The sequence below is a fragment of the Agelaius tricolor genome, unplaced genomic scaffold (genome assembly GCF_023055355.1).
Source record: "Agelaius tricolor isolate 1412-34295 unplaced genomic scaffold, bAgeTri1.0.p SCAF_24, whole genome shotgun sequence".
NCBI lineage: Eukaryota > Metazoa > Chordata > Aves > Passeriformes > Icteridae > Agelaius > Agelaius tricolor.
Genome location: NW_027269284.1, coordinates 10,938,505 through 10,960,428, shown reverse-complemented (window position 1 = coordinate 10,960,428; position 21,924 = coordinate 10,938,505). Strand labels below are relative to the sequence as shown.

At 39.7% G+C, this 21,924-nt stretch overlaps 2 protein-coding genes across 2 annotated transcripts in view; one reads left to right on the top strand and one right to left on the bottom strand.

Moving 5' to 3' along the window:
* LYAR (Ly1 antibody reactive) overlaps positions 1 to 2,947 on the bottom strand; it is a 9,239-nt gene extending 6,292 nt beyond the window's left edge. Inside the window, exons 1-3 of the mRNA XM_071447205.1 lie at positions 2,845 to 2,947; positions 2,108 to 2,275; positions 1,685 to 1,799 (exon numbers count right to left, since the gene is read on the bottom strand). Of these exons, the coding sequence (XP_071303306.1) occupies positions 1,685 to 1,799; positions 2,108 to 2,229 (237 nt within the window). The 5' untranslated portion in view covers positions 2,230 to 2,275; positions 2,845 to 2,947. The remainder of the gene's footprint in view (positions 1 to 1,684; positions 1,800 to 2,107; positions 2,276 to 2,844) is intronic.
* Positions 2,943 to 21,924, top strand: ZBTB49 (zinc finger and BTB domain containing 49). Its single transcript, XM_071447204.1, has 8 exons — positions 2,943 to 3,030; positions 4,443 to 4,616; positions 6,609 to 7,708; positions 13,110 to 13,156; positions 16,921 to 16,994; positions 17,736 to 17,818; positions 17,907 to 18,068; positions 20,583 to 21,924. The coding sequence occupies exons 2-8, from the start codon at positions 4,465 to 4,467 to the stop codon at positions 21,236 to 21,238; spliced, it is 2,274 nt and encodes a 757-aa protein (XP_071303305.1). The 5' UTR covers positions 2,943 to 3,030; positions 4,443 to 4,464; the 3' UTR covers positions 21,239 to 21,924.

The following is a 21,924-nucleotide window of genomic DNA, read 5'->3' as shown; positions in this document are numbered from 1 at the left end:
GAGGTAAGCAGGACTGCTCACCAGTGCTTTCTGATTAATAAGTTACAAACTGTAATAAAAACATTTCAAACTAAAGTAACTGTATCACAAAAGGGATTCTTGCAGCATGAAAAAGACCTGCATTAAGAAAAGCAACTTTTTGGTTTTGAAGTTAATTAGAAAAATCAGGCTTACTTTTGATGCCACAGCTGACATGCATTTCTCCTGGCAAGAGTGCCAGCTTCAACAAGCATTTATCCCTATATGACAGCTCTGGATATTCCTGTGCTATGGGTGTCAGCACGACAGAAGAGATTAGACCAGGGTCTCATGGCAGCCCCTTGAACAGCACTGCTTGCTTGTGGGGGGAAAAGGCTCTGGGCTCTGCAGTACTTAGAGAGTGCAGCCACTGGACACTGCAGAGCCTTCCTGTACTGCTGAAGATCTGGTGACTGAAAGGCTTTGTGAATATGTTAAGACTGTCAGCAGAAAGTAACTGCTAATTCCTCATCCTTCTACATAGGAATCACTTACTATTGAGGCAGGGTACCCACGCTCATAAGCAACACTCACATCATGCTGCCTTTACAAATGTCCTCAACAGTGCTCAATCTCAACAAGAGCACTCATCTCTGACTCTATTCATCACACCTTCAAGCATACATACAGCTTAGCAACTTCTTAGCATGTGTTCTACTTGATAGAAATAACAATTCCATAGATAAATGTGATCTAACTTCCTACTAATGGGGTTTTAAATGTGTTTGAGGTCCTTCCAAAAACCTTTGCAGTAAAGCCATAAGAGAGTAGATTCTTGTGAAAGACAGAAAGAGTAGGAGATATTTCTATCCATGCTGGAGCTTCTTCTGTTCAACATGTTTACAAAATATCTGACAAGAGGACAGAAAATTTTCCCAATGATATGAAGCTATTCAGGATGAGGACTATGAGGATTCCAGAAAGATCTTAAGAAAAAGAGCAACTAGTTAATAAAAAGGTGAAATACATCCAACACAAATTCACATAAAGCAAGAAGGAAGGAAAACAATCCTAATTTCACATCTAAAATGGCAGGCTTTAGTTGACCATTGGAGCTTAGATACAATATTTCAGGGTTAAAATAGCCAATTGCATGAAAATGCCAGCACAATGATCAGCAGAAGTGTTAAAAAACCAAACATAAAAACCACTCAAAAGTAGATTAACTGACAAAAAACAGAAAGGAATAAAGGACACAGAAAATATAATCATGACATGTGGTAAATCTATGGTTCTCTTGTATCTTGAACAGCATTTCACAAACATACAGTAGAGTGGGAAGATTTTAGAAGACCAAAGATCTAATTTACACATGAAGAACAACTGAGCAGGGTAGGATTTTTGAGCCTTGAACAAAGAATATGAGACGGGGAGGAGTGCCTGACAGAGACCTACAAAAGCATAAATGGCATGAAAAAATGGAAAACTACCAATGTCTCTTTGTATGCAGTTGGGAACATTACACTAAATCAAACCAGTAAGAGATAGATTCAAAACAAAAGACACATTTCTTACTAGGATAAACACAGACTTATCAAGGAAATGCCAGAAGACAGCTGGGGATATTGGTAAAAACAGATCTCTGGCTTGAGCCAGTACAGGCCCTTTTCTGTCTTTGATAATTACAGACAACAGTTACTGTAGGTGTATGCAGTACAAACCATACCTGAATCCACTCCTGCTGTTTAGCATCTCCTTTGCTAGCTTTGGCTTCAAAGCCTTTCCCACCATATTTCTGGTCTTCACTTACACACTTGATGTGTTCCTTATAGTCGTCACCCCTGAACATAAGAGATTTTTAACCACAGGTCATTGAAATGCTTCACTCCTCCAACTATGCAACACTTAGCCAACCAACAAGCTAAAGTAATAGATTATTTAAATGAATGGATCATTTTAATATTATTACTGTCAACACTTAAATTATTAAAATGTGATGTGCTTAAAGTACATGCTTCTAAGACCACAGACATTTCTGTCGTGCTACAGCTTTCAGTGAGAATTTCTGACTTGCATCTCTTGCATTTGTGACAAGAGTGAGCAAGTGAGTCTGCAGAGTGAGCAAGGTTATTTCCCATTCTTTACATACCAGAAATCCTTGCCACAATCCATGCAAGACAGGCACTGACAGTTTCTGCAGATGTTCACATGCTTTTCAACCTGTGCCTTCTTCACGGCTTCTCCACACGCATTGCATGTGAAAACTACCATGTTGGCGAGTGGTCAGGAGCCTCTTCCTTCCCACAAAAGCACAACTCTAGGAATACAAGAAGACGATTATCTTAATTCACAGCTTGAAAGAAACACCTGGAGGGCCGAAGCGAAACACACCCGTGCACCCACTGACGGCCAGGGTGAGCAGCCCGGTGCAGAACGTTCAAGAGCTCTTTCCCCCTGATGCCCTCCGTGAGCGCAGGGGAGAGCAGTACCCGGGAGCCAGCAATCCCTGCATCCGCCACACCAACAGAGAACCGGTAACCCCCCTACCCATCACCCGAACGGAGAAACCACCGGTAACTCCCACACCCACCACGCCAACGACGGCACCGGTGACCCCCGTACCGCCCCAAGCCGATACGCGCAGGCGGCGTTCCCCGTCCCGCTCCCTTCCCCTGCGGGACCGCGCTGCTCCATCCCGCTCCCCGCAGCTGCACACCCGTCTCGGCCGGGCCCCACCGAGCGGTAGCGCTGAGGGGTGGCCGGGCCACACGGCTTGGGAAGCCCGGCGTGGCCGTCAGCCGAGCTCCTGGGCGGCAGCCGGCTGCTGCCGTGCCGTGCCGTGCCGCTCCCATTCCCGCTCCCATTCCAACTCCCGTTCCCCCGCACCTCAGCAGCGGCCGCCTCCGCCGCCGCCCCGCGCGGCACGTGCCGCACCGGCCCCTCCGGCCTCGCCGCCCCGCGCCTGCGCTGCCGCCGCCCCGCGCACCGGAACGGGAAGGGGAAGGGGAGGGAGCGGTAGCGGCGGCGGAAGCGGCCGCTGGCGGGGATGGAGCTGGGAGGTGGCCGGAGCCGGTAAGCGCTGGGCTGGGCAGGGCCGGGCCGGCTCGGTTCGGCTCCTGCCCTTGGGCTGCTGTCGCGCCCGTACCAGGCCGCGCCGCGTTCTCCCCCTCCCGGGGCTGTGTGTCCGGGGGCTTCTCCCGCCGCAGCCCCGGCCCCGAGCCCGCCAGCGGCCCCGAGCCCGCGCCGTCCCCGGGCAGAGCCGGCCCGCAGTGAGGCAAACCCTCCCTCTGTCCTCTCCTCCGTGCGGCACCTCCAGCCTGGGCTCCACCTGGCGAGGCTGAGCCGAGCTTAGCCGTAAATAGCGGCTGTGCCCGGGGTTCCCGCTCGGGAGCGGCTCCCCCTGCCCGCCGGCTCTGTGGGGACACACGCACCTGATGGATGAGAGGCACTTCACTGTCACAGTAATTGCAGGATGCCGTGATGGGAGATGTTCACAGGGAAAGCAAATTGATGTGCTTTCTTTATTTTAAAGCCTGGTCAAAACATGATAAGCATTCATAGAGAAAAAGCACAATATAATAGCCCCCACCCACGTAATACAGTCAGAGACAGGGAATCACAGAGCAAACCAGGATAAGTTAATGTGGAATCCTTATCATTCGTGAGATTTGAGAATGGGGCGACCACTGTCTGGGCATGCTTAACAGAAGGTGGTTTTCCTGCTTCATTCCTTAGAATAGGAAGGTTTTCCTCCATCATTCCTCGTTAGAAGACTAAAAATTCTGATTGTCCTAATAGTTGGAATTGTCATGTTTACGAGTGCCCAGGGGAAGCATTACATCCTTGGTAGGGGAAAAAAAAAAGGAAGTATAGAATTCAATGTAAATGTGTTGTGTTGGAATGTGACTTGTCTTTTCAGCCTGTTAAGAGGGGATTTTTTTCATTTAGATATTACATTGTATTGAAAACAATACTATGCTAATATGTCTAATTAATCAGATCCATGGTGGAAATGTCTGTAGCTAGAACAGCAACAAATGCCTGAAATAATACTAATACTATGTTCTCCCTTTGGAGTTTAGAGGATGAAGAAACTGAGGTTTTCCTCTACAAATGCTACTGATTTTGTACATGCAATGTGTCTTTTGCATTAGAATCTAATTATTGTGGGAGTTGTCTAAATTAGGGTGCATTGTTTTTGTGGTTATGGAGTCCAGTTTATTGGCAGCACCATTAGATTTTTGCAGATGCTCTTTGTTGTAAGCAAATCTCTGTTAAAATCAGTATTTCAGATGTGTATGGCTGTGTATCTGTTGGTGAGCAATACTGTGACTCCAGCCAGAAAAATGGCATTAGTGATCAAATTGCAGGTCTAAGCTGAAGTCTGCTTCCTTTGAAAGCTAAAATAAATTGTACAAATGTTCTTAATATTTTAAATTACTTTTGCAATTTAATATTCACCTTAGCATTTTATATCATTATAGGTAATTTAGGTGGTTTTCTAGCATGGATACTGTTGCTAGCCATAGCTGTCATCTTCTGCAGCAGCTACATGAACAGCGCATTCAGGGGCTTCTCTGTGACTGCATGCTGGTGGTGAAGGGTGTCTGCTTCAAAGCCCACAAGAATGTGTTAGCTGCTTTCAGTCAATATTTCAGGTATGTGATAGAAAATTCTTCTCTTTAAAAAGTTAGCTAAATGCTGTTGGCTGAGGTTTTCTCTGAGAAGGGTATTTATTTCTGTTGGTCGCAGGAACTCTTGGGAGTATAAGGAGAAAAGGGAAATTGTTTGTCTAGAGATAAAGCTGTGTCAAGTATTCACAGTATGCTCTTCTTGACTTACTTGCTTATAGTGCTTCATATAATAGATTCTGGCATGGACCTGCATTCAGTATTTCTCCAGAAAAAGATAACTGCTTACAAGGAACATAGTAGAGTATATGAACAGAGCCAGATAAGGGATAGAATTTATACAACATTATCCCTTTCCAAATAATGGGACTTGTTTCATCAATCATTTTCTAAATAAAATGTGACTATATAAGTTATTGGTGAATCTCTGCTTACTCAGATTCTCAGAGACAGCAACTGTGTTTTAAAGTATACAGATGGCCCATTGCACCACATCACTGCTTTCTTACTCTTCTGTACTGCCCTCAATTGTGCCTCCAAATTTTGGAGGGTGCTGGATCTCCCAGCTTAGTGTTTTATATTAGTTATGAGTAAGCTGTTAGATCTGGCTGTCTTTAGAACTTGTTTTTTGAAACATCTCTAAAGCTTGACTGCTAATTCATTTGTAAGAAACCTACTTTTATGTTATGACCAGAGAAAAAAGATAAGAGGTTCCTTTTTCTCCTCTAGTGCTGTGGTGCTGATGAAGTGCAATTATGCTCAAAGACTAAATTTTTAAAGTAGCTAAAAAGAACTAAGAACTCAGCTCCTATTAAAATTCAATAGGATATAAGTGGCTAATTAATTTAGGCTCTCAACCCAGATCTGTCCAGTTTTGATTTAGATAGGACGGTCTAGATTTATGAAAAGATTTGAATGTGGGCACTGGCTTCAGAGTATCCCCTGCATTTCCAAAGTTTCAGCATAGACTTACATTCTGTTAAGATTTAGAGCTCATTGGTATCATGCCCTCCTTTAAACAAACCCAAATCTGAGATTTAGCCCACAAAGAGTGGGCTAAATCTCATTAAGTTTGGGGCATTTTTTAGTGTAGCAAAGCAACTACATATGAGTGACCTGACCTCATTTATATGTCATTGTTTACTGTTGGGAGTATCAGGATTTTAATTGGTATAAGGTTTTTGACTGAGAGAAAGTATGAACCCACTTAATCTAGGACTGCTTGTGCATGTGAAGAACTACATCTCTGATGCTGAGAATACTTTACATCAAGCAGTAAGAACTGTTGCAAATTCATGCATTTTAAGGATTCAGTGACAATTCAGTAGGTATTGGTTGTACTGCTGTTTTAGGACTATGTACCTGTACTCTTCATTATCCTTTTACTTGGTTCTTATCCAGTACCAGTAAAAAAAGTACCTTTTTTGATAGGAGAAAATAAATTGAAAATAATGCCATCTTCTTGTTTAATATTGCCATCCTCTTGTGTATTTGTGGAGAAAGAACTAGTGGTAAGACCTTTGATAGGTTTACTGATGGAGTTCAATGGACAAGCTCAGTTGAGAGGAGAAGAGTTTAGCTGACTTTGAGGTCTATCTTCTCCATTTTGCTAGAAAATTTATGTCCTTTTATCTGCCATGATGAAAGGAGAGAAACCATTCTGAGTCAACCAGTTCTGCAAATTGTCCATAAATACACCACTGCACCTAATATGTGAAGAATGGTGGATAAGAAACCACAAGCACAGGGTGTTATTTGAAAACATTAAAAAACACAGAATTAAAATTAGATAAAGGATCATTTTCTTTGATTTATACTTCAAGTGCACTAATGTAGGACTAATATATAAGACAAATAATTGAGCAGTTTTGAGAAATTCATCATCAAAAACACAGCAATCTTTAGAGTACAAACTTGTTTCATACCAAGCAGCCTATTTGAGATGTATGTATGTTTTTCTTATTGAAGTGTTTGGGAATTATTTGTGTTTGTGTTCGAATATTTCCCTTATTTTATCAGGACCCTTTTCCAGAATTCTTCAGGCCAGAAGAATGATGTGTTTCACTTGGACATCAAAAACGTAGGTGGCATAGGCCAGATCCTGGACTTCATGTACACCTCCCACCTGGATCTTAGTCAGGACAATGTACAAGCTATGCTGGACATTGCACAGTGCCTCCAAGTGCAAAATGTGCTGAACATTTGCCACACCTTTTTAAAGTCTTCCACAGCTGTGGAGCAGGCAGCCAGCATGCCATGCAATAGTGTGTTTTCACTGCAGAACACTTTGGGTACAGATACCAGCTGTGCTGGGGATGCCTATGGGACAAACCTATTGCCTGAGTGCTCATCTGACAGACAGACTAACAAAGGCTTGGCTGAGCACCACTCACAGCCTGTTCATCTGCACACCCCTTCAGGTGATGGACAGAAACCACCACAAGATTCCTTAGATGGCAACTGCACAGAGCTTCCATTTAAACAACCAAACTACTACTATAAACTGCGCAACTTCTACAGCAAACAGTTCTACAAACAAAACGCTTGCTCTGACCACGAGAGAGGAGCAGAACCATCCTTTTCTTACAGCACATCCACGGAAATAAACACAGTGGAGAGTAATTCTTGCACTGTCAATCACTCTGAGTGTATTCTGGAAACCTCTGAGCATTTACCATCAAACTTCCTGGTTCAGTCTGCAAGTGAAGCTGCTCCAGACCAAAATGCAGAGAGCACAGTTATGCAGCCCACCAGACAGATGCGGCTGAAAAAGGCAGTGCACCTCAAAAAGTTAAATTTCCTAAGATCTCAGAAATCAACAGAGCAGCCCCCTGAGCAGCCCCAAAGAGATGACAGTAGAACAACAGAAGTAATTGAACCTGTAAATGAAAGTACCACGAACACAACAGATGTTAGAGTTACCGATGAAAAAGAAGCTGAAGATTTAGTGAATTCAGAGAATTTTGAAGAAACTGTTGAAGTGGAAAGATCTCAAGGTCCTTTGGAACAAGAAGGACAATCACAGACTCTTCAGTCACAGAAACAATATACTTGTGAATTATGTGGGAAGGCTTTCAAACATCCAAGCAATTTGGAGCTACATAAAAGGTCTCATACAGGTACAGTTATCAGTTACTTGGTCTGCAGACCAAATATTTCAGTTACACAGAATATCTTGCAGTGTCTCTTGATTTAGAGATGCTGGTTAAGGGTCTGCTTTCAAAAGGCTGTGGCTTATTTTGTTGTTTTTTTTTTTAATGGATAATCTTACAGAAATAAAGAACTGTAATACCGAGTTTTCCTGGGAGTTGTAGAAAAGATTTCTATGTATTTGGGGTTTTGGGTGCTTTTTCAAAGAATATCATGTGCATTTGATGAAAATGAAATTTCAATGAAAATTTTGGTTTTGTCCTGCATTTAGATGAGTCATTTCTAGTCAGTTTGTCAGGTGGCCCAGATGTTTAAGCCAAATGACAACAAAACGTGTAAACAAATAAATGATACTATAAATATACTAGAATATGTCTGTTCTCTCTGGTCATATACTCATTGTAAGATACAAGTGATTTGGCTTGGTAGTCATTTTTTTAACTTGTAGAAATGTGCCTTATAACAACTTTAATTGTCTTTACTTAGAGAGTAAGGCTCTTGCAGGCTGCAGAGTAAATGGGAATTTTGAATTAATGTACCTTGTTCTAAAAACTCACAGGTTATATTTTTAAACCTAACATAGATTTATTTCTAAGTATCTTTTTATTCTAGTGAAAAACAAGCCGTGGTTTAACTGCAAATTATTTAATTTATCTGTTCAATTTAATGAGCATGTCCTATTATTAGATATGCTTCTTTAGAAGAGTTTTTAAGAATTACCTTGACCAGGCAGGAACCACCATTGATTCAAACTCCTTGAGATGATATTACTCCTGGTTAAGCTGTTGAATATTTTTTGCCTTTCTTTTTCCTTGTATTAAATATACAAATGCATCTCTCTCAATCTTGTCAAATAAACATCATTTTGGAAATGATCACGTATTGGTATTTTGACACTAAATATGAAACTCTCTTAGCAGACATTGATTTATTTTGTCAACTGATCCTTAGAATTAAAAGTTTCTTTTTCTATTTTATTAATGGAAAAATCTTCCCAGAACATGAAAATGTGAACATTTTGCATTAGCTTCCTGAAGTTCTCAGTTGTTGGCTTTAACTGCTTCTGTATATTCATGTTGCTAAGACTTTTTCTAAAATTTGTTCTCCTGTGAAAGAGTTGCATATGTCTCTTACCTAGATCCTCTTTTTGCCTTGTATTCTTATTATCTGGTTTGACCTGGTATCATCAGGTCTATTTTAATATCCTAGATTTTTCAGGAAAACAGATGATCAGATAGGTGACAAGAGCATCTAGAAAAGTCCCAGCTAACTGCAGTAACATGTCAGTTTGTGCTAGAGAGACCCCAGGGTTCAGGAATTCTCAGCTGCTTTCCAAATACCATCTTCTTCCAGTAGTTTTCAAAAATTCCAGACTTGAATGCTAGTTAATAAAGCATTAGCATTCTTCTATGGATGTGCTAAGATGACAAAAATGTAAGAGCCTAAGTTTAACAAATAATAAGCACATCAAAGGATGGAAAAACTGAGGCAAGGATATGACTAGAAATGTCTGTTTGCTTCTGTTATTTTTGGGAATTATTCCCTGTTATTTCCCTGTTATTCATGTCAAGTTTTTTTAAAATACCCAACTAGTGCAAAAAGAGTGTTTGGGAAATTGCAGTGGATGGTGAGTAGGATGTTGATATTGGAAAGACCCGTAGCAGAAGGTACAGGGCACATCTGTATAGTTACTGTTAGGTACACTGGTAGTTAAGTAATAGAAGTGTATGCTAAAAGCCATTTCTATTCTTCTGCCACTTCAGAAAGCATAGCAGGTTGCTAGCTATCACTTTATTCAAAAGCATTAATTTTCTAGAGCTAAGCAGAAGGGTTAGCAGGCATTTAAGTCTTACAGGGCTCACTGAAAGCCCTCCCAGTACAGCTTTGCTGAAGAGATGGAGGAAGCTGAAATGGACATGTCACAGTGACAAACCTGTTTTTAACCCAAAAATGACAATTCTTTAAACACAAGTGCTGTGGTGGTCTGGTTGTCAAGAAAAAGCACATGTGAAATTCTCTGCCCCTGAACACTAAAGAATTAACAGGTTAGCATGGGTGCATTGATGAGCTTTCTATGTGAAGGCAGCCAAACTGTGTTCTACAGTCATTGTGCTGGCATGTCTGACTGTTTTATTTGTATTATTATCATGGACATTTAAAGGAATCTCTGAACAGAGCTTACTGCACTGACTTTGGTTGATTTTGACTGAATGTTGTAATTTGTTCTTTATTATTATATTGACTTGTCTGAAAAAAAGGAAGCAAGTCTATCTCATATAGACCATACCTGTCCAGAAACATCCAGTGGTTTTGTTGAGGTATTTTATGTATTTTCAGGGAACATCTCAAAAGAGCAACCCAAAACAAACTCGCGCCCATGGAAAGAACTCTTGGCAGGATGGAATGCAGCAGGAACAGAGTAGCACTGCCATGTAATACAATACATTGTTGATCCTCAACCTTTTCATTCTGAGTTTGGCTTAAGCAACTTCAGCATTCCTTGCCTTAGTGAGTACAGCTCCTCACCTTTGTGATCTCATCAGGAACACCACTTCTGCCTTCATGCCTTTCTCCTCTGGAGCTGACACAACACTGCTTTGGTCACTGTTGTGTACTTTATCTTCACCTCTTCTTGCAGAATGTTGAACAAGATAGGATGAAACAGAAGGTAGAAAGCACAAGCCAGGCCAAGGGTTAAAAGTAAAGTCCCCTGGATTAAGCACTGTCTAAATTGTATTCAGTTACTACTTTTCCCCAGTTTTTCTCTATTGCTGTTGATCCAGCCATGTATCCCACTATTGTGTACTTTGTCTTCTTGCAGGGTGTTGAACAAGAAGGATACAATCCTGGTGTTCTCAGATGAGGTTTTTGGTTTGGAATTTATTGACAGTTGTAGAATCATAGAATAATTTAAATTGGCATGGGTCTCCTGAGGTAATCTGCTCCAGTCTCCTGCTCAAGGCACATCAAATTAGATCGGGTTGTTTTCTTCATGACCTTGTGTAGTGAAAATTTTGGACACCTCCTGAGACAGAGGTTCCACAACTTATCCAGACAATCACTCCCAGTGTCTGACCACCCTCGTGGAGTAAAAGATTCTTTTCATATATCTAATTGAATTTGTCATGATCAAACTTGCATCTGTTGCCTCTTGTCCTAAGACTGTGTACCAGGAACAACCTGCTTGCATCTGCCCTCCCAAGCCTGTAGCCAGCAGTAAGATTTCAGATTTCCTGTGTGCCTTCTTTTCTGAAGGATCCAGATATGGTCTCACCAGTGATAGGCAGAGCAGAATAATCTTCAGCTTATTAGCTGCACTAATACACCCTCAGGTACAATGAGGCTAATTGCCTCACTGTACCTGAGCAATTGGAGCAATTAGTTACTTGATAAGCCCAGTGGTTTGGAATTCTATGCAGGTGCAAAATTGTTGCCCAAAAAGTCATTTGATGTTTCTTTTTCAAAAAACCCCTGTTTGTTTTATCTTTATCTTGGGGGGAAAACCTCCAATTCTTTGTACATCAGTACAGTTAGAATGAGGCTGCATGCAGCCTACAATAATTGTTTGGAGAATTTTGAGCCTCCAGTTCCTTCCCTCTCCCTCTAGTCATCTCAGAATGGATTCCTGTTCAGATACTATTATTTTGGTCTCCAGTGACTTCTTTTTTGTCGAGGTAATTTCTGCAAAAATTTCTTGCTATTGTTTTTTTTTATCCTCCATTTCATATTATCTTGATGCTTTTATGGCTTTTAGAATCCTTCCCAGTTGCTACACATCTGGCTTCCTGTTGGTTTCATTTACATTTGTGTTGTCAGTATCAGAATTTTTAGTGTTTTGCAAGTTTAAAATCGTAATGAAATCAAGCCTCAGGGCTCTTTAGAGTTGAGTGACTTTATAGTTGATTTACTGGTTTCATAATTTTTTTCTTTAATTGAAAGAAAGCTCTTAAAACTGCAAGATTTCCATTCTTCATTAAGCAGACAAAGTAGGTAAAGCCTCAAGCTGTCAGACTAACTGCAAGGTTGCAATCTGTGAAGCAACATAACTGTATGTTTACTCTGTGTCTTAAATCTAAAGAGAATTGCATTTAGTCCTTGATCCTAAAATATGTTGGAAGAACTTCATCTGTATTTGGCAGGAGGAAAGGGAAATGGAATTCCCACACCTGGATGTGGTAGATGTTGCTTGTAACATTTCCAAGGATGGAGGAAAAATATTGATGTAAAGAATACTTAATGGAAGAGAAGCCAAGAGGTCTTCTATGAAGTAAGGAAAATTAAAATTAAAGAAGTAAATAAAAGTCTTTGTACAGATTTTTTTAATCATGATCAAGATGAAACATAGCTTAAGATCTCTTTTTTCCCTTTGGAAATATTCTGTTTTCAAAATCATATGGATTTACACTAGTTTTATTGCCCTGCACAAATGTCCTTTAAATGTGCAGTTAAACTCATGAAAGATGATGATAAGTGTGACTGCTATTGAATGAATGGAATTTAATCATTTTTGTTTTTAAAATTCTAAAAGATGAATTCTATAATTTTATCAACAGTGTACAAACTAGGAAACCAGGAATTAAGCAGGGGAAATTGAAAAACACTTATATGAAATACTATAGAGGAGAAAAAGTTATTCCAAAAACATATTTGTCTTAAATTAATGAGAGAATTGAAGTGTTGTACAGTCACATTCTAGATTGAGAGTCAAGTTATTTTGGAAAGCTAAAGTGGACTGCATCAGTTTTTACTAAAGTTGCTAATCTGTTTTTAGAGATTCAAGGACAACAGTTTTACAAGTACAAATTCAGAATTTTGGAGCAAAATACTTAGGTAATCTTCAGGTACTTCTATATAGGATGAGAATTTGAAGGCAAATATATATTTTCTGGAACTGAATGGCTATGTGCTGAGCAGAGATACATGGTAGACATTAAAATCAGGAAACACAAGTCTTCCAAATTAGCTTCCCTTTATTCCTCCTTTTTAAGAATGTGTCTCTGTGCAAGTGAAAAAAAAAGTCCCCTTCCCATCACTGTTGTTGCTGGGCCTTGTCTTCTATTCTGTTTTTCCTGGTGTTATGATACTCCTTTCATTTAGAATCAAAAGTATTTTAAAAAGATTAAAACCTGCACCCATTCATATCAAAACTCTTCTGCTTGTTTTGAAAGATAAATTCTGAGCAAGTCTGCTTACAAACTCAGTGGTAAAAGCTGTGTTTCCCTCTTGAATTTCCCCTTAAATAGATGGGTAAGTATCCTTTTGGGGATATTTTTTACTATTACATTACGTGTTTTAAAAGGAAGTATACCAATTTTAAACATTTCTGTTCCACTGCAACTATTAGAATTATTGCTATGTTTCTTCTTTTAGGTGAGAAACCTTTTGAATGTAACATTTGTGGGAAACACTTCTCACAGGTGGGAATATTTTATATATTTTGGTACTTACACTTGAAATGCATCTCTGTGTTGATTCTAAAAGTTTTGGGTTTAAGATCAGATTTTTTTTTGTTCAAAGACACAATTCACTCTAGGAATAAATTATTAAAATGTCTTATATGAAAACAAGATGTTGAATGTTTTAGATGTCTTTGATTCTGTCTGCTCTCCGTAGATGTGATATGTGTTTTACATTCAAATGAATGTTTAAGTATACAGAGCCACAGCTATATTTGAAATACAAAGAACATTAATTTCCAAACTGTTCTTTTGCTTTATGCTTAAAGGTATGTTGTGAATAGCATTTTTACAGTGTCTGAAAAAAGTGCAGATTCAAGTTTTATGTAATGTTGTATTCACAATACAGTTTCATCTTCCTAAATGGCATAAATTATTAAGTAGACTTGAGTCAGATAAAAAGAATTTAAATCCATATAAGTGGGCTCAGTTTGTTTCAGTGAGAAAGAAACCACCACCTGCCAGAAGTGACAAAACTCAGCTATGATTTAGAAAAAACTTCTTGTGAAATTCCATACTTACATACAGGCCCTAAGCTTTAGCTGCTTTATTTGCCCTCCAGTGTTTACTTCCTATGCTGGATACAACAATTAATTTGTATTTCTACAAATTTGGTGCCTAGTTGTCTCACATTTCCAAAAGGTCTATTTCCTTTCTGATTTCGTGGTTGAGAGCTGCACATGTAAGAACAGCAGACAATAAACAGGTGCATATTTTTATACTGAGATTACATAATTATTGTTGAATAGCTTTGGCATTTCTTATGGGTGCTGGTTTAGGAATTAGAGCTATGTGCTTTTTGCCTACCCACACACCACTGGTTGTGCTGCTCTTGCTTCAGTTTCACAGCCCACCATGGGCCTTGTTTGACCCATGAATCTGATGCCTTTGTGTCCTCCACCTTGCTGCCAAATATGATTATAAGACTGCATCCAGTGAACAATACTGTTTCATCATGCTTATTGGGCAATTTTCAGCAAAACTGGGCATGGTTATTTCTAGGCAAAGAGCAGCATTTTCATTCATTTTGATGGCTGAACTTCTAGTTATTAAAAGAAAAACAGGGATATTTCAAATTCCATTAAAAGTACTTTTGGCAAATAGAGTGGTATTTTGTACTACTACAGTGGGGGAAGAGGGGGGAAGTGTCACACAGTGTTTGACAGGCATGACACACTTCTCATGCAATATGCTTTAATTACAGAAACAAACAAAACTCCTGACAAAGCTGGAAATTTCTGCCTTTTAATTAAACCCTCCCAAACAGCTTCCCTTCCCTCCCTGTGACCTGACTTGCCTGAAGGGGCAGGCAGACACGTGTTCATGGACAATCCCTACACATTCAGCATAGAGCCTCTGGGCTGCAGCTCTTTCTCTGCTCAGAAAGGGGTCTTGCACATTGCTGAGGGACTTGCTTTTGAGTCCTGCAAATAAGATTCCACTCACCAGAAAGTAAGATGCAAGGATAATTATCTACTTTTTGCTTAAAATACCATCTCCAATCTTGTCCTTTATCTTCTCTGTCTGCAGGCACAGAAATAGAAACACTTTTCTTATTTAAGCCTTCATGTTCTGTGCTTTTGAGACAGTACAGCTGTTAGGCCTGGTGGGATGTCTGCCCCTGCTGAATGAAGCTGATGGGCTGTGTGTTGGAATGTGGAGCAGAAAATGAAAGAAGTAGGGGAAATTGATGTGGGAACTCATAGTTGGGAGCAAACAGCCATAAAAGTCTTTGATTTTTTGAGGAAAACATTCCTTTTTTTACTTCCAAGCCTTCATCTTCCCATATTGCTTGTACACAGCTTGTTGTGATGTGAACCCTCTCTGGCTGGTGATCCAGGGTATTGTGTTTCACCTCCTCCTGCAGAGATTCTTTTGGGGGCCCACCTGCATAAGGTGCTTCACTTTGAAAGCTTGCCATTTACAAAAGGACTAAGTCTGGTGTATCTCTGTGGTCTCCAAATTTGGGAGGAGGTCTCTGCAACCATTTAGAGGATTCTTCTGAGCATTTTTTTTCTTGCACTGAAATGCAAGCAGAAGTCCCCTTAGGTTTTTTCCCATTGGGATGGCATGTGATGTTTTAACCAAGGTTGTGTGCCAGCTTTAAAGCTTAAGAAAGAATACAAGCTATTGATGTTTTTACCATTTTTTGTCTTAGCACAGATAGTAACAAGCTTTGCCCTCATTAGGAGGAAAGGACATATACTTGTAATAAAGAAATGGATCTACTTGCTGCTTTCTGTAAAATGTTTTTATTCTTACTATATATGCCTTGTGGGAAATAGCTGTTGCACTTCAAATTCACCCTTTGTCTTTATCTGGAATAACTTTCAAATGCCCATGATAGGGTTTGTTTGTGACATGGACAGAAGTAAAGGTTCTGTCTCTTTTTCTGTATGTTTTTGTAAAATGCACTGTGACATAAAATCCCTTGTCTTTGAAAAGCAAAAATTATTCCATGATTCATCTTCTTCTTCCCCAGAAATAAGTATCTAATGCCTCTCTTCAAGTAGATTTCAGTATTAGAAAGTTTTGCCTTAGAAAACAATTGTTCAGTGACACCATTTGAAAAAGTGTACAGGGATTAAAGAAAGCTCTTTCAGGGTTCCCACACTGATCCATTCAATGCTGTCCTCTGTATGTGTGTATGTGTGTGTGTGTGTGTGTCTGTAGTACTGGAGTTCTGGGATATTATACAGTCTGATAACAGTGATAGATTATAACAGGTAATTTATTATCTAATGAGTCAGAAGGAATTTGTCTGGGTCTAATTTTTATTATCTTTCTGTGACTGATGAGGACATGATAATCTTTGCATCCCAAATTTTCTTTCCCGATGTAAAGGACTTGATGTTTCCTTAGATAAATAAAACCCAGGCAATTATCAATCAGAAAGGTTTAAAAACTGACTGTGGAAGTGTGCACCATGTATGGAACATCTGCAGCTTTTCTACAAGGTGTGTCTTGTGCTTTGAGAGCTGGACTCAGTGGAGTAGCCATTGACAAGGACTAGTGGCTTTAAAACATTTTTTAAAAAGTTGGACTCAGTAAGAAGATTTTATCTAGTCATTGTCTGGCTTGCTGGCTAGACTAGCATGATTTTTAGAGGACTGAGAGAGGAAAGATGTAATACAACTGTTAGCAGTAGTCCCATTTGTTCTTTTCTGTAGTTCTTATTCTATTTTATTTTGGTATGAGTAAATAATTTCAGGTTTGGACCATCTGAGTATTTTATGGATAGAAAAATGGTCACCCTATTCTTTTCTTTTTAACCACCTGGTAGGTGAATTCAGACATCCTTGTGTAACAATATTTTATTTGTAGCACAGGGAAATTGAGACTGAGATGAACCATATTGCTAGTAAGTTAGTAAGTTTTCTTTTTCACTGCATTCTAGATAGTATAATCTTCAAATTGGATCTGCTTTCAATTATAGGTCTTTTTTTTTTCTTATCATTTGATTTCAGGCTTCTTGTTTTTATTTTTTTTCCCTATTTCTCTTCTTGTCAATGGATAATTGCATACATAAACAATTTGAAGTACATGGTAGTCTGTCTTTACTAGATAAGAGTGCCTGAGTTCATACATGCTTTGTAGTCCTCACTGCCTTAGAAGTAGGAATAAAAAGCCAGGCTCATAGTTCCCATCATTATTTTTTTTATCTGTATACAGCAACAGGCAAGCTGAATTTAAATATTTAAATGTTTAAATTGCTCTCCCTTCAGGCAGGTAATCTCCAGACACATTTACGTCGACATTCTGGTGAGAAGCCATACATTTGTGAAATCTGTGGCAAAAGGTGAGTAGAATTGTTCATCTTAGTAAACTTAACATGAAAGAATTTGTTCATGTTTTCTGCTGATCTTCATGATAAACTACAAGCCAAGAGCTAAGGCAGCATGCTGCTCAGTTTTGTTCAGAAGATGCTGGTTTAAATGTGTGCTGATGGGATTAAAATACATAAATGTTTGCAATTGACTTGTTGTAAGATAATCAGTGTCACCAGAGCTTGTGGTCTAAATTTTTTGTGTATTGGTATGAAGATAAGAATAGCATGGAGTGTATTTTGTTGTGTTATATGTATTGTGTTGTGTATTTTTTTGTGTATTTTGAATGGTGTGAGTCACAATAAATCATGTGGGTTTGTACCTTTCCCTCACATTTTTGTCATTATTTGGTGATACTTTTATGTTTTATGGAATTCTGAAGTATGGGAAATTCGGCAAATTTAAGCAAAACATTAAATGATTCTGCTAGCTGAGAGGTGACCGAAAATACACTAATGCAGGAATTGCATAAAATGCAGAATGAATTAGTAACATTAATGGTAAAAATATTTTTGGAGGTTTTTTCCTAGCATAAATTTAATTGGACATTGCCAGTTTAAAAATGTTTTCTTAATTGCATCAGTTTATCTGTATTTTAGGCCATAGTCTGTGTTCAGAACATCAGGCATTCATTCAAGCCAATTTCCCTATGATAGTTTAGGGAAGTAAGGGCTTTATAAAGACACTGATTGGGTTTCTGTGTTGTCTTACAGATTTGCTGCTTCTGGTGATGTTCAGCGTCACATAATTATTCATTCTGGAGAAAAACCTCACCTGTGTGATATCTGTGGCAGAGGTGTGTAAGAACCAAAGCTTCTGTCTCAGGCTTTTTGACTGAAAAGTGAGGAATCATTTTAATCTCAGAGCCTGTCATATTTTTCCAGGTTTCAGCAACTTCAGTAATTTAAAGGAGCACAAAAAGACCCATACAGCAGATAAAGTATTCACCTGTGATGAATGTGGGAAGTCATTCAATATGCAACGAAAATTGGTCAAGCACAGGATAAGGCACACTGGAGAGAGACCATACAGCTGTTCAGCCTGTGGTAAGGTTCACTGTGCATTGCTTGATTTTGTCTTTGCTTTCCAAATGATGAGCAAAAGTTTCTTTGTCAGCAGAGTAACAATTAATCAAAACTGTTTAAAGTTGAAATACCACGTTGTGAAAGTCAGTCACAAAATTTTCTGTCTTGCATGCTTCTAAGTCTTTCATTTGATGTAATAAACTCCTCTATTTCTTGTAAGTTTAAAAGAGAATTTCAATTGAAAATTAGAGAAAGGAAGTAAGAAGAATCAACATTGTGTGTGTTTGCTAACTTGTTTGCTACAGACATGCTCAGAGTAGCTGCTTCAAAATAGGTTTATTTTCAGAATAGTCCATTCTGATGGGAAGTTAGGTTTGACATCATTTGGCTATTGATGGGGTCTTTTCTTCCAATTGCATACCATTTGATTTTAACTCCATTCACCCACAGAGTTTGATAATAACAACCTTTTGCTACTTTGCTTCAGCCTCTGGAATAAAATCAAAACGTGATCAATATTTCAGAACACCAATTTTCAAAATCTGTTAGATAGGCCATACTGCCAGGAGGTCTGAAAATGGCTTTTGATCAGGTATATCTTGATCTCATAGGTTACTTAGCATCCTGCACAGTATTTTTTTGCCATTATGTGTTATTTTGACAGAATTTCATTCATGTTCTGAGGAATCAGTTTCAGAGGAGGGTAGCTTCCTATGTTCAAATCCAGCTGCAGTATGTTTTATTTGCACTGTCTTAAGGCACAAGAAAAAGCCAATATTATCAGGAGGCCTTGCATCAGAATGAGGAAATAGATACACAGGATACAAAAGTAAAAACAGTTGTGTTGCTGCCATTAACAGACTTGTTTTCATTTTGTCTTGTAGTGGTCTTTTGAATATTTTTGATTTGCGCAAAGAGGATCTGGTGAAGCATTAAGAAATCATTCACACTATGCAAAACATCCAGATCTATTACTCCAGTAATTTTTAATCTTATCATTATGTTTAATGGCTGTTCTGAAGAGAAATCTGTGCAGCAAAATGAACAGTATGCTGCTGAAAATTGAGACTGCAGTTGTATTGGGCAGTCATTTAAAATGGTTCATTTTAGTTGGTCCTTGCAAAATAAATGAGATAAAAATCACAAGTTTACTTCTACTATTTTAAAGAATGTGAAGTGTCTGAATCATGTGGCAATTCTGGAAATTAATTCTCTCTTTTTCTGCTTGTTGTCCTACACTTTGCCTTGGTTCAGCTTCAGACTCTTTTCTTAGCAATATGATGATTGAGCTTATTTGAGTCTGTAGCTTTGAAGATAGACCAACAGTTGAATATTTTTCTGTGTTCTAATGTTTACAGCAATAAAAAATTACACTTCTCACACATTCTCTGGCCAGAATGTAAAAAAGGACTGCTGCATTATGTTAGACTAAAGTAAACAGAAAAGCTAACTTTGTCACCAGTTTGAGAGTAGTTCCTTGGTAATGAACAAACCATTTCTTTCTATGATGCAGCTCTCACTGGAAAAATATATTTAGAAGCTTATCAGTATACTGTTTTTCCAGACAAATTAAATTGATAGTTTAATTTTTTTTTTTTCTCTGTTAAGATTGAGACAAACTGAGAGCACTCACAGCTTTCAAGTTCTAATGGATATTCCTGTCTCTGGAGACAAAAACTAAAACCATTCATTGGGAAACACAAGTTAGAAAAGTTAGAAAATCAGATCAAGAAGAAGAAACAAGTTAGTGGAATTGTAAAAATATATGAAACTTGTTTGAACCTGTTCTAGATAAATGATGGGACATATGATACCTTATTGCTTGATAGTTTCTGTAATTAAAATGTCAGAACCCAGGAAATTCCTCTGACTGCCCTGAAGGACTCGAGACCCTGCCAGGGGGCTCAGAGACCTTGGCACAGAGCCCAAGACCACCTGTGCCTTTGATTTTGATCCATAGAAAAAATTACCAACTTTATATGAGGCTCTGCAAGCCACGAAAGTTTAAGTAGAATGATAATGAATTTATCACAGGGTGAAAATGTAGAATTTTGGGGTTTTTAGAATGGGGGTTCAGGAGGCAAGATGGAGGAATCTGGGTGTGTCCAGCCTTTCTCCTTCTTCTTCTTCTTCTTCTTGGCCTCCATCTTCTGCTGTGATGGTGACACTTTTGGATTGGTTTAGGGTAGAGACAAACTGTCTAACATAGGTGATAGGAAATTATTGTAAATAATTTGTACATGTAGTTTTTAGTATAAAAGACAACACTGCCTCCGAGGGTGGTCAGTGTGCCTCTGTCTGACCTGCTGAACAGACCTTGGCAGGCCAGAGAAGGAATGTCATAGATAAGAAATAATAAACAACCTTGAGAACTAGAGAAATGAAGAATCCTTACTCCTTCTTCAACTGCAGGGCTGGGAAAAGAGACTTGTACGTATCTTGGGGTCACTCTGAGCAGCAGAAATGCCAAGACTAAAACACGTGTACTCCCTTGTGCTGAGAGCAATATCTGAACGTGTCCCTGGTCCCTTGCAGGGAAGTGTTTTGCGGGCTCTGGTGACCTGCGCCGGCACGTGCGGACGCACACGGGGGAGAAGCCCTACACCTGCGAGACGTGCAACAAGTGCTTCACGCGCTCGGCCGTGCTGCGGCGGCACAGCAAGATGCACTGCCGCGCCTCCGAGGAGCTCACACCGGGGATTGAAACGCCCGACCTTGACAAGTCCCAGAGCTCGGACTCCTTTGGCCCAGAGATGTCTGTTACGTTGTTACCAGTGTCTGTTAAATTTCCCGTTAATCCCGCTGGAAACTCCCCTGAATTCGACAGTTCGGCGGATTCTTACTGTAAACTGCGATCCATGATCCAGCACCACGACTCGGCAAACCCAGAGAAACTCGCCGTGGATTCTGCCAAAGCGCTGAAAGGCCAGGCCCAGCAGGCCCCAGCAGCGCCCCCAGCATACGCTTACCCAGAGGTGGATGTGTCTGCAGCAGAGGAGCCCCTGCAGGCCGAGGGCATTGCCCTGATCCGCCCCTCCGTGCCCGGCCTGGACGGGCCCTGCGCCGAGCCCCTGGGCAGCCGCGCCTCCTCTGCCGCCTACAAGAGTAACGAGGGCCCCTTCTTCTCCAGCATGACCCTCTGGGGCTTGGCCATGAAAACCCTGCAAAATGAAAGTGAATTGGAGCAATGAGGGCTCAGCTGACTGTACCAAAACTTCTCAGAGGCGTTTCTTGCTAACGTGGTTGCGATTGCACTGCAGCACAGAGAGAGCACAGAGAGTTTTTAGGCCAGGTCGCTTGGACAGTGACAGGAATCAGAGTGCTCGTTCCCAGAACCACATGTAGGCTGCCTTTATTTACACTGCTTCTCAGCAAAGTTTAAATGCACTGTTGGGGACCTTTGTTGTTCTGTGACTGCACTGTGTAGCTCCTGTGTTATTGCCAAGATTTACTAAAATTTGCTGCCGACTAAATTTACCATTTAACTTGGAATTTTTTTACCTAATAATTGAGGAAAGGATGGCCAGTGTCTAAGTTCATGATATGGATACAGCTCCAGTCATGGGTGATCAGAGCTGTGTGATGGTGTAGATATGACAGGAGGAAAATGCTTAACCTATCCCTAGGGAACCTGAGTTTCAGTAGTGGCTTTCTTACCAGTAGGGTCATTGGGTTACAAGACCTGAGTATTGTGACATTGAATTTAAATGTTAAATACTGGGCAATATTTGTGATAGTGCGAAGTAACTGTATATCTAGAAACTTTATTTTTTTACAATAAAAGCTTTTTTTTAGTATTTTATAAACTATTTTGCACAGCAGATTATTTGTAAAATGAAGGCGAAGATCAAGTTGTGAATAAAGAGAAATTGTTTTA

Bases quoted from the DNA above. Each gene is read 5' to 3' on its own strand.
- ZBTB49 (XM_071447204.1), top strand. From the start codon at position 4,465: ATGGATACTGTTGCTAGCCATAGCTGTCATCTTCTGCAGCAGCTACAT. The intron at 7,709-13,109 runs GTACAGTTATCA...TTCTTCTTTTAG, and splicing joins ACATAAAAGGTCTCATACAG to GTGAGAAACCTTTTGAATGT. The intron at 17,819-17,906 runs GTGTGTAAGAAC...ATATTTTTCCAG, and splicing joins GTGTGATATCTGTGGCAGAG to GTTTCAGCAACTTCAGTAAT.